The sequence below is a fragment of the Dasypus novemcinctus genome, chromosome 13, assembly GCF_030445035.2.
Source record: "Dasypus novemcinctus isolate mDasNov1 chromosome 13, mDasNov1.1.hap2, whole genome shotgun sequence".
In the NCBI taxonomy this organism is placed as follows: Eukaryota; Metazoa; Chordata; class Mammalia; order Cingulata; family Dasypodidae; genus Dasypus; species Dasypus novemcinctus.
Window position 1 is genome coordinate 112369504 of NC_080685.1, and position 12837 is coordinate 112382340.

General features: G+C 39.4%; 1 protein-coding gene across 1 annotated transcript in view; it reads left to right on the forward strand.

Moving 5' to 3' along the window:
* DNAH14 (dynein axonemal heavy chain 14) overlaps positions 1 to 12837 on the forward strand; it is a 499447-nt gene that overhangs the window by 7278 nt on the left and 479332 nt on the right. The window contains exons 3-4 of the mRNA XM_058275282.1: positions 1060 to 1144; positions 4722 to 4841. Coding sequence (XP_058131265.1) covers positions 1101 to 1144; positions 4722 to 4841 — 164 coding nt within the window. The 5' untranslated portion in view covers positions 1060 to 1100. The remainder of the gene's footprint in view (positions 1 to 1059; positions 1145 to 4721; positions 4842 to 12837) is intronic.

Sequence of the window (12837 nt, forward strand, 5' to 3'; positions counted from 1 at the left end):
GTTGACCTTATTTACACACAATCTAGCAAGATAATTATTATTTTAAAACATTTTATTCTTATTTATTTATCCATCCCCCTCTCCCCTGTTGTCTGCTCTCTGTCTCCATTTGTTGTGCATTCTTCTTTGTTTGCTTGTCCTCTCTTTAGGCACCATCAGGAACTGATCCTGGGACCTTTTGGAGTGGGAGAGAAGTGCTCAATCTCTTGAGCCACCTTAGCTCCCTGGTCTACTTCTTCTTTCATTGTTTTTCTCCACGTGGTCCAGGACTCTGTTTGGGCCAACTCACCTTCACCAGGGGACCCCGGGAATTGAACCTTGGACCTCCCATATGGTAGACGAGAGCCCAGTCTCTTGAGCCACATCTGCTTCCCTGTCACATTCTCTTTTATATGAAAAACTAATGTGAATGTATTTTTTTCATGTCAGCAGTAATACTTGATTGTGTGCAGATAGCTCTTGAGAAAATTGTAAAATATTTTACAATCATGTCATTTGATCCTTAAAATAGCCTGAGTACTAGGCTATTATGAGGGTACATAATAATTTATTATTAGTGTCATTTACACATAAAGAAAAGAAATTCCATAGAGGTCATATACTCACCCTTAGTCATACAATTCCCAAAGGATGGAGTTAGCTTTTCCTTTTCTTTTTTTAAAAAGGCTTTATTGGCATGGAATTGGCATGTAATAAAGTTCACTTTTTTTAACTGTGTAATTTGATAAATTTTTAAAAATATATACTTTTAAATTAAAAAAAATACTTAGATTACATAAATGTTACTTTAAAAATATAGGGGATTCCCGTATGCCTTGCTCCTGACCCCTCACATAAGATCTGTTGTCTCATATGTACAGTGACATTTCCTTCCATTTATTACCCCAGTGTCTTATTTTTTTTCCTTGTGTGTTCAAAGAAGCTATGAGTTACAGTAAAGTGATGTATAGAATATAGGGGATTCTCATATACCCAACATCCTCCCCCTTTTTCCCTTTCCCCTTTTAATAACAGTGAATGTATTTTTATAGCAAGCTACACCGTAGTTTTTTTTTCCAGAAAAAACTATAAAGACATATATATCTACTGATAAGACAACAATGAGTCGAGGGATGCACAAGGAAGAAAGGATCACAAAAACAAGGTAAAATAAGATGAGATTTTTTTTTAAAAGTAAAATTTCAACAAAACATATGGTTAGTGGTAAACCATTCTCACAGTGAAAAACTTAAATTGCCATATGAAGGTTGGTTCAGGTTCTGGAGTTTAAAAATCTAAGGGAAGTGGTTCCTGACAAGCTAGGCAATTCAACACTGGCTGCTTGCTTTATCCCTCAAACCAACCCTGAATGTGCCTAAAAAAAAGTGAGAGGGAGGTTTTTGGATATGAGAAACTAATCAAGAACTGAGAAATCCCAGGAAGGCAAAAAGTATTAATAGTTTGTTCTGGGTATGAACTATGGATAGGAAATGGCAGCCAAAGTAAATAGAGAAAAGACTGGAACAATGACATGTTCTTTTTTTTTCTTTCCATAGTCCTCTAGGTAGATTAACATCTGCCCTATCACCATTGCAAGGCAGAAAAACAGCACCACCAGTAAAGTCAGCTGAGGGATGGAGAGGTATTTTCACCTCAGCACTCAATATGGCCAAGGGTGGTGGTGAATAAGTAGATCATTTACAGAAGGAGGCAGTCAGGGGCAGTCTTCTACCCCTCCTGTACCACAAGGCTCTAAGATTACAGTTTGCAAAAAGAGCAGTACTGCAGGTGGAGGTACTAGAGATTCCTTGAGGTGCCGGTCATTCGTGTGTGTATACCCATGTACATGTGTGTCCACCCAGTGGGGCAGAGGTGGGGCTGGGGGTGTTTGGCTGATCATAGGGAGTGGAGTGATTATATCTCAGTTGGATAGCCAGAAGTTCTCTGCCCTGAGATGTATTTACCACCTCTGCCTCTTTACAAGATAGGCCTGGGCTTAAGCAACAACCTTCATGAAACTTTGCCAGCCATCCTAGCAGGTGACTCCAGGGGAATCTGAGCTTACAGAGAAAAATAATGGGATAAATTAGGGAAGGGAGTCTTGGTTTTAATTGCTTCTCAGATAGACTTCAAGTCTTCCTGATTTCAGTCCCAGTATATCTTGCCCCTTTTCCGAGGTACTTAGAGAGTTTAGGTACTTCCTGGGTTTCTGCAACATGAATTAATTTGCCTCTGGGCTTTGCTCTCTCCCATCTTAGATTTCTGTCTTTACTAAGTGAGGCAGAAATAATAGACCAGAAGGAAAAGAATTGAAATTAAGCATAATAAATATCCTGAAAGAAATAAGAGAATGTATTATTAATTTGGAGCAGAAACTTGGATTAATAAAAGCAATTGGAAGCAATGGGTAATAAACAGATAATAATTTTAAAAATAGCAACCAGAAATTGATGGGGTGAAAAATAGAATGGACATAGATGATGAATAAATTAATAAGCTGTAGGACCAAGAAGAGAACAAGGGCCCTCCCAGAAAGCATTAGGAAGAAATAAAGATCTGGAATGAATGAGAGAAGAGTTATGAGCCAACGACAATTGAACTATAACTATTAACATTCTTAAGACAGTAGTCCTAGAAGGAAAGAATAAAATGATGGTAGAGTTAAAATATTTGAAAATACTATTACTTAACATCTATTTAAACATGGTAGGTTGAACATGTGCTTTTACTGCTGCTCCTTCCTTAAAATCCCACTAAAATGACAATAAAGAATTTAAAGGGAAGAAACCTATAAGAAAATGAAGATAAGATAAAAGAAGGTGAGAGATACCAGTGAAATTTTGGGGGTTTGAAACAGATGGATAAATGATTAAGAAAACAGATGGTTAAGTGGAAACTGAATATGGGAGTGGGTAGAGCCCAGAAGCAGATTGATGCATGCTGCAGAACAATCACCCCAATCCAAGTTCAGGAATTAGAGATACCAGGTACTTTTGGAAGTGGTGGTGCAGCTGGGACTAAAATCAATAAGCTGATAAGAAGCGTTTGGAACTTAGATCCCCTTCCATACCTCTCATAAGCAAGAGACTGTTCTTTCTTCCTCCACTCCAACAGGAGGCTGGAAGTTTATTGTTTAGACAGATTAAACAGAGATACTGGGTGTGGGGACACCAAGCAGAGCTGAGAGTACAATTACTATACTCAAATCAAGGGGACTTCTAGTCTCCTTCTGATTGATTTTGAGAAAGTTTATAGTAGGTCAAGAAATTCTTTTCTGGGAAAAATGACCAGCCCAAAGGAAAGACCTATAGATAAAAACAGCTGGCTGTACCTCAACCAAGTCCCAAATCATCCCCCAGTGAAATTTACTAGTTGATAACTCCATCACTGCATAGAGCCATTTATTACCATTTTAGTGCTTCATTATTAAATATGAGCAGAAAACTCAATCATGAGACATTTTAGGACAATTTATAGCATGATAGAAATGAAAATCAAAGAAGCTTGGAGGAAGTAGGCGATACAGGGAGAAGAAAGTTAAACAACAATCATCACAAACTTGTCATTAGATCATCGGAAAGAGAGGGGAAGAAATGGTCAACTGTGAAACGTTTAGAGAACCAAAAATGGCTTTTGGAGATTAAATATACAACAGCAGAAATGAAAAAAATTGAAAAGAAGTTGTGGTAATTTCCCAGAAAGAAAAAAAAAAGATGGAAAATAGAAGAAAAAAATAAGACAGAGAATACATAGAAAACACAAAATAAGGTGGTAGAAAGAAATCCCAAAATATGTCTGTAATCACAATAAATACAAATAGACTAAACTTTAATAAAAAGTATCAAACTGGATAAAAAGTAAAATGCAGACTTAGAAAACATCCTGAAAAATTTAAAGGAAGTAAATGGTGAAAGAAGATATTAAAAACTTACTACTATAGTATCAATAGGAAACTACCATAGTATCAGAAAGAAAGAAAGAAAGGATTAAGGATTTACGTATGAATTAAAACACTTGTAAAAAGTATGAAAAGTGTAACTTTAACCCTGACAGGAAAAAGTGTAAGAGGATTTTTATCATTTTGGAGTAAGGAAGGACTTCTTAAATAAGACATAAAGAATAAACCATAAAGGAAATAGATGAAATTGAAGTTAAGACTTCTGTTTTTAGGATTAAATAAGGTAAATGTGTTTGGACAGGATTTTTTAAAGTAATATTTCCATATTTTTGAGCTACCTTTTGAGTGTTATTTATTTGATGTTGAAATAAAGTTTTTCTGAAAAAAGTTTTTCTCAACATGTGTAAAGCATACCGTTGAAAATGTACTGTAAAAAGATTTTGGTTTTAATCCTGATTTGGGTTGGATTTTTTTTTTTTTTTTGTAAAGGAAGGAAATATTGACAGACTATTGGATTTCAGAAGACTGTTCTGAGCTCACTGTATCACTAACTTAATTGGGTAATATTTCTTCACCTTTTAAAATGAAATGAGGATTCCTAAAACCCTTCCAGATTTAATTTTTTAATGATGACTTATTATATTTCTTACATGGAAAGAATTAGAAAGTACAGAATAAAGATTTAATGTTTAAATTATAGAAAGTATTAACCATAGCATTTATTAAACCTAAGAAGTTATTTCAATTATAAATGTGGAATTTTAGGTAATTTGCTAATAGTTCAATATTTTGTTGGTGTGATTATTCATTTATTTTCATAGAATTATTTTCTGTGTCACATTAGACTTTTAAAACATGAAGAGCAAGAATGCAAAGATGGCATACCATTAGCTAAAATAGCAGAAAAGGAAACATTGACATATGAAATGATAGATGAAACAACTTTGAAGTCAGAGAAAACAGAAGAAATTTATCAAGATCAATATCCAGGCATGTGGATTTATGTTTTGTTTTTTTTAAATGGATATGGAAAAAGCTTTTCACGGCATTAAATCAAGAAAATAAGTTGAAATATATTATTGGAATCCACTTTTAAAATATAATTTTATTAGTCATAGTAATTAGCAATGTCTTCAAATACCAAGTTTGCCCTGTAAAGAGAACATAAGTTAAATGCTGATGATAACAACATCAACAAAAACAGTGGAATCACTATTGCCACCAAGAATATCTGACAGTTCACATCACTCTTGCATGCATATCATCTTTTTGTGAGGTGAGTCAACACTCCCCAGTGTCTTCTGGCTGTGCGAACTCCTTCTTCGTTGCTCTTATCTGACAGCGTCCATACCTCTTTTTGTTAAGTCTTCTTTCCTTCTCCCCATCTCAAATTCTACCATTTCCAGTATTTTAATTTTTTTGGCCACAACTTCATTTTTTATCCAGCTCTTTTCCATCCTCACTTTTATAAGGGTTACTCTTTGGTCTCCATTTGTGTCTTCTCCTCTTTCCAGATTGAACACCCTGTTACCATTATCTTCAACTCACTTTTTTGTTTCTTTTTTCTGCATATGGATTGGCAAAACTTGGTCCAATTTCTGGTTTTCTTTGTTATACATCTTGGACAGGTAAGCCTTTTTGTAGAAAACTTACACAATCATGTTTATTGGTTCTTTTCCTAACACATGGTTTCCATTATCAGTGCTGCTTGGTGTCCCTTCGCTTTCCCCCTCCCATTACTCATAATATCTATTTAGATATTCACAATTTAACCTCAAGCCCCTCTTACTTGATTAGGTCTCCTACTTTATAAAAAGTGATCAGATGGAAACATTTAAAATCCTGCTCCAAAATCCTGTCTACACTGCTTGTTTTGGGGAGTAACTGCCTCTTTTTTTTTTTTTTTTTTAAAGATTTATTTATTTATTTAATTTCCCCCCCTCCCTTGGTTGTCTGTTCTTGGTGTATATTTGCTGCGTCTTGTTTCTTTGTCCGCTTCTGTTGTCGTCAGCGGCACGGGAAGTGTGGGCGGCGCCATTCCTGGGCAGGCTGCTCTTTCTTTTCACGCTGGGTGGCTTTTCCTCACGGGCGCACTCCTTGCGCGTGGGGCTCCCCCACGCGGGGGACACCCTTGCGTGGCACGGCACTCCTTGCGTGCATCAGCACTGCGCATGGCCAGCTCCACACGGGTCAAGGAGGCCCGGGGATTGAACCGCGGACCTCCCATATGGTAGACGGACGCCCTAACCACTGGGCCAAAGTCCGTTTCCCATAACTGCCTCTTTTTGCTTCTAGAGCTCCTCTGTCATGTCCTGAGAAACCTGGGGTCCATCAGTTATGGTCTCTCTTATCTTCCTTTCTATGGATTCTTTTCTGTCAGCACATGAAAAGGCTGCATACTTAATGCTTACCCATCTTATTTTTTTGTGTGTGTGTGTAAATTTTTTTTTTATTGACTTTGTAATAATATTACATTAAAAATATATATGTGAGGTCCCATTCAGCCCCACCCCCCACCCCCCCTCTCCCCCCCCCAATAACACTCGTTCCCATCATCATGACACATCCATTGGATTTGGTAAGTACATCTTTGGGTACCTCTGCACCTCATAGTCAGTGGACCACATCATGGCCCATACTCTCCTCCATTCCATCCAGTGGGCCCTGTGAGGATTTACAATGTCCGGTGATTACCTCTGAAGCACCATCCAGGGCAGCTCCATGTCCCAAAGATGCCTCCACCTCTCATCTCTTCCTGCCTTTCCCCATACCCATCGTCCACCATGTCCACTTTTCCCAATCCAATGCCACCTCTTCTATGTGGACATTGGATTGGTTGTGTCCATTGCACCTCTATGTCAAGAGGAGGCTCAGATTCCACCTGGATGCTGGATGCAATCCTCCCATTTTCAGTTGTAATCACTCTAGGCTCCATGGTGTGGTGGTTGTCCTTCTTCAACTCCATCTTAGCTGAGTGTGGTAAGTCCAATAGATCAGATTGTAGGTGCTGGAGTCTGTTGAGGCTCAGGACCTGGCTATCACATTGTCAGTCCAGAGATTCAAATCCCCTAAATATATCTTAAACCCCAACATTAACTGCACCTCCAGCACATTAGCATGAAAGTCCTATGAAGGGAGATCCCATCTGAGTCCAGATTCATCACACATAAACACCATTTCCAAAGAGGGGCCATCTGCCCTGGTAGTTAACCCCATTGGCCATGACCATAACTCCCATGGTGCTTACCCATCTTAAACAAAATGAAACAATCCAGAAACATCTTCAGTCCTGCGTTCCTTCTCTCAATCCCATTGTATGATCAGCCTTCTTGGAAAGAGTAGCCTAGACTTCCTACCTCTACTTCCTTAATTTCCAGTTCACTCCTCGTCCTGGATTCTCTCTCCATCCCTCTGCTGATAAGATTCTTTACAATGTCCCCAAATACCTCCCTATGGCTAAATCCTTATAAATAATTTATAAATAAAATTATTTATTTTTGCTGAACCAGTCTGCAATGTTTTATTCTTTTGACCATTTATTTCCTTTTTTTTTTGGGGTAAACCACTCTCCTTGGTTTCTTTCTATTTTTCTAGTTGCTCTTGTTTAGTCTCTTTTATGGGTTTTTACTCCTCTATTTACTCTTTAAATGTTGTTTCTCATCTTTCTGGGTCTTCTAAATTAGTGTTCCTTCTTTTTTCTGGTCTAGACCATACTTGATTATTTTTAGTGACAATAAAAAGCCTCCTACATTCCCTATTAAGTACTTACCCCAAACAAACAATACATAGGTCATGCCTGCATTGCTTTCACCCTCTGTGTGAAGATGGGTACCCTTGATTTCTTGAAGGGGTCTGAACTCTTGAACTTTTCTTCTTCATTGGGCCTGAATATTTAACCTGATTGATTAAAAGAGGAAGAGGTGCCTTGACTTTTTAGCTAGATGTCTGTTGACCTGACAAAGTTTCCCTTCTTGCAAAGTGAAAAGTGGAAGGAGTACTCTGATACCTCTAATTTTATTTAATATGGGAGAAGTTTGAATATATATAAATGCTGTTTGGATATTCACAAAGGAATACTTAATAGTGTAAGCATGAGAAAATGGGATCTAAACAAAAGGTATAAAGGATTGGCCTTGGATGAGAAGAGAATCAGATACCTGCTTTATTAAGTCAGGAGGGCAGGAGCAAAGGATGAGTACAGATATATATGTTGTTTGGTTATTTTGGTAATACAAAGTTGAAGAATTCCCTTCTGATGCCTTTTTTTTTTAATTGACTTTGTAATAATATTACATTAAAAATATATATATATGAGGTCCCATTCAACCCCACCACCCCCACCCCACCTCTCCCCCCCCCAGCAACACTCATTCCCATCATCATGACACATCCATTGCATTTGGTAAGTACATCTTTGGGCACCTCTGCACCTCATGGTCAATGGTCCACATCATGGCCCATACTCTCCCCCATTCCATCCAGTGGGCCCTGTGAGGATTTACAGTGTCCGGTGATTGCCCCTGAAGCACCATCCAGGGCAGCTCCATGTCCCAAAGACGCCTCCACCTCTCATCTCTTCCTGCCTTTCCCCATACCCATCAGCCACCATGTCCACTTTTCCCAATCCAATGCCACCTTTTCTATGTGGACATTGGATTGGTTGTGTCCATTGCACCTCTATGTCAAGAGGAGGCTCAGATTCCACATGGCTGCTGGATGCAATCCTCCCACTTTCAGTTGTAATCACTCTAGGCTCCATGGTGTGGTGGTTGTCCTTCTTCAACTCCATCTTAGCTGAGTGTGGTGAGTCCAATAAATCAGATTGTAGGTGCTGGAGTCTGTTGAGGCTCAGGACCTGGCTATCACATTGTCAGTCCAGAGATTCAAATCCCCTAAATATATCTTAAACCCCAACACTAACTGCAACTCCAGCACATTAGCATGAAAGTCTTATGAAGAGAGATCCCATCTGAGTCCAGATTCATCACACATAAACACCATTTCCAAAGAGGGGCCATCTGCCCTGGTAGTTAACCCCATTGGCCATGACCATAACTCCCATGGTGCTTACCCATCTTAAACAAAATGAAACAATCCAGAAACATCTTCAGTCCTGCGTTCCTTCTCTCAATCCCATTGTATGATCAGCCTTCTTGGAAAGAGTAGCCTAGACTTCCTACCTCTACTTCCTTAATTTCCAGTTCACTCCTCGTCCTGGATTCTCTCTCCATCCCTCTGCTGATAAGATTCTTTACAATGTCCCCAAATACCTCCCTATGGCTAAATCCTTATAAATAATTTATAAATAAAATTATTTATTTTTGCTGAACCAGTCTGCAATGTTTTATTCTTTTGACCATTTATTTCCTTTTTTTTTTGGGGTAAACCACTCTCCTTGGTTTCTTTCTATTTTTCTAGTTGCTCTTGTTTAGTCTCTTTTATGGGTTTTTACTCCTCTATTTACTCTTTAAATGTTGTTTCTCATCTTTCTGGGTCTTCTAAATTAGTGTTCCTTCTTTTTTCTGGTCTAGACCATACTTGATTATTTTTAGTGACAATAAAAAGCCTCCTACATTCCCTATTAAGTACTTACCCCAAACAAACAATACATAGGTCATGCCTGCATTGCTTTCACCCTCTGTGTGAAGATGGGTACCCTTGATTTCTTGAAGGGGTCTGAACTCTTGAACTTTTCTTCTTCATTGGGCCTGAATATTTAACCTGATTGATTAAAAGAGGAAGAGGTGCCTTGACTTTTTAGCTAGATGTCTGTTGACCTGACAAAGTTTCCCTTCTTGCAAAGTGAAAAGTGGAAGGAGTACTCTGATACCTCTAATTTTATTTAATATGGGAGAAGTTTGAATATATATAAATGCTGTTTGGATATTCACAAAGGAATACTTAATAGTGTAAGCATGAGAAAATGGGATCTAAACAAAAGGTATAAAGGATTGGCCTTGGATGAGAAGAGAATCAGATACCTGCTTTATTAAGTCAGGAGGGCAGGAGCAAAGGATGAGTACAGATATATATGTTGTTTGGTTATTTTGGTAATACAAAGTTGAAGAATTCCCTTCTGATGCCTTTTTTTTTTAATTGACTTTGTAATAATATTACATTAAAAATATATATATATGAGGTCCCATTCAACCCCACCACCCCCACCCCACCTCTCCCCCCCCCAGCAACACTCATTCCCATCATCATGACACATCCATTGCATTTGGTAAGTACATCTTTGGGCACCTCTGCACCTCATGGTCAATGGTCCACATCATGGCCCATACTCTCCCCCATTCCATCCAGTGGGCCCTGTGAGGATTTACAGTGTCCGGTGATTGCCCCTGAAGCACCATCCAGGGCAGCTCCATGTCCCAAAGACGCCTCCACCTCTCATCTCTTCCTGCCTTTCCCCATACCCATCAGCCACCATGTCCACTTTTCCCAATCCAATGCCACCTTTTCTATGTGGACATTGGATTGGTTGTGTCCATTGCACCTCTATGTCAAGAGGAGGCTCAGATTCCACATGGCTGCTGGATGCAATCCTCCCACTTTCAGTTGTAATCACTCTAGGCTCCATGGTGTGGTGGTTGTCCTTCTTCAACTCCATCTTAGCTGAGTGTGGTGAGTCCAATAAATCAGATTGTAGGTGCTGGAGTCTGTTGAGGCTCAGGACCTGGCTATCACATTGTCAGTCCAGAGATTCAAATCCCCTAAATATATCTTAAACCCCAACACTAACTGCAACTCCAGCACATTAGCATGAAAGTCTTATGAAGAGAGATCCCATCTGAGTCCAGATTCATCACACATAAACACCAGTTCCAAAGAGGGGCCATCTGACCTGGTAGTTAACCCCATCTGCCATGACCATAGCACCCATGGATCTCTTTAGCCCTCAAAGGAACCAATACCTGGGGGTTGTATCTGCTTTATCTGTCTCTCAGACTCTGCTCAGTTGTGCGTAAGGGCAATCCTTCTGACAGCCTCCAGACTCTTTTTTAGAGACTTGTAGCCATATAAACTCATTTCTCCTTTCCATTTCCCCCTTACATTAGGTCAAACAGCATTTTAAAGTCATGTTATTTTATGTAGACAGGGATATTCTGCTGATCCACATTGAACCTTCCGTATAAGGTCATTTTCCAGTTGCATCATCTGTTGGTAGTTGATAGTGGTCCCTCGGTGCCAGGGAGGCTCATCCCCGGGTGTCATGTCCCACACTGGGGGGAAGGCATTGCATTTACATGCTGAGTTTGGCTTCAAGACTGGCCACATTTGAGTAACATGCAGGCTGACAGGAGGAAATTCCCAGGCACAATGCTGCTCTAGGCCTTGTTCTTACTTTAGGCTTATTGGCTCACAAGTATAGTCATTAGCGTCAGGGGCTCACTGTTGAACCCTCACTCCCTCCCGGTCCCCGCCGCTGCACCTGGGAGACTGTTGCTGCTCCCCTAGGGACCACGGCAGAGCACCACTGACCAGGAACCCAGTACCCCCCCTGTTGTGGTTTTTAATTGTTGCCACTATGAGTATATCCAAACATTACCATGCACCCTGGACATATGTTCTGTACAGCTCCCTGTCAGCCATATATCACCTGTCAATGGTATCCTATACCAGTATTCCTCCATTGCCATTGTTGAACCACTCTGTGATCCAGAACTCCCTGAAATTTGAAGCCCAATATAATGTCAGGGTCCCTTACTAGGAAATGGCATATAGCGATGGGTTTAAAGGTTAGATAAAGAATATGTGTTGACTTGGAAAAAATTCTACATCCTATCTTTTTCTTTTTTTTTTTTTTCCCCCTAATTATTGAACTTCTCTTCACAGGAGCCTTAGACCACAGCAATGCATATATATAATATACAGCACTCCCATACATCCACCACAAAACCTTTTCCCTTCCACAGTGATACTCTTACACCCTATTCACATCATATTTACTTAACATGATGTACAGAGTCTGAGACAATAGCTTTCAAACAAGGTGACATCTGTGCTTACATTGTGGTTGGGAGGTAGGCATTGAGATCTGAAGGAGAGAGAATGAAAGGTAAATATTTGGAGATCTGATGGGAATGAAGAAAATCTGAAATAGTCATTGGAAAGACTGAAGAGCAAGTTAAACAGACAAGTATAGTAAGATTTTGGTTTGTGTTCAGGAATCATTTGGGGTTGATTAAAATGAATTTTATGGGTTACCAACTACCTAGTTGTGGACTTTCGTCTTAATAGCACTGGCTGTACAGGTGTAGGCATGGAGAGCAAACAGAGTTGGGTTCATGCAGGGCTATTGTTTTGCCATGTAACAGACCAGAAGAAAGAAAGAGTTTTTGGTTATGGGTAAGAATGTTGTGGAAAGGACTATATCATCTAAACTAGATAAAGAGAAAGGTGAAAAAACATAGAAGGATGACAGATTGTAAGAAAGTAATGATGCAATGAACTGCAGGTACAGGTAAGGGCAAAGAATGGTTATGTTGAGAGTATTAAGCAAGCTGTAAAGACAGAAGGCAAGTGATGCCAAGCATCAGGATAATGTAATCTTGGGAGTAGTGGGTTGAAATGGACTGGAGATGAGAGGAGGTCTAGAAACTGGTGGGGGAGGGGTAGAGTATGGTATGGGACAGGTCTTAATCTATGAGCATGAAAGTCATCCAGAATGATGGCAGTTTTAATATAGAGAAGGTCGGCCCTTCCTGTAGCCAGGGTTTCTGATTAACGGTGACCAAGTAACTGGTTGATGTCAGTGAAGACAGTGAAGAATGGAAGAATGTGTTATAAAGAAAAAGCATGAGCTTCAAAGGAGTAGGAATTTTTTTTAAAGAGGCAAATTATAATAATTTAGAAGTGGTAAATGGGGAGCAAGGAGGAAAACACAACTCTGCCCCTCCCAACCCCATATCTTTGTTTTTCTTTCTGGTTTTCAGGCGTATGGGGTATTGGAATAT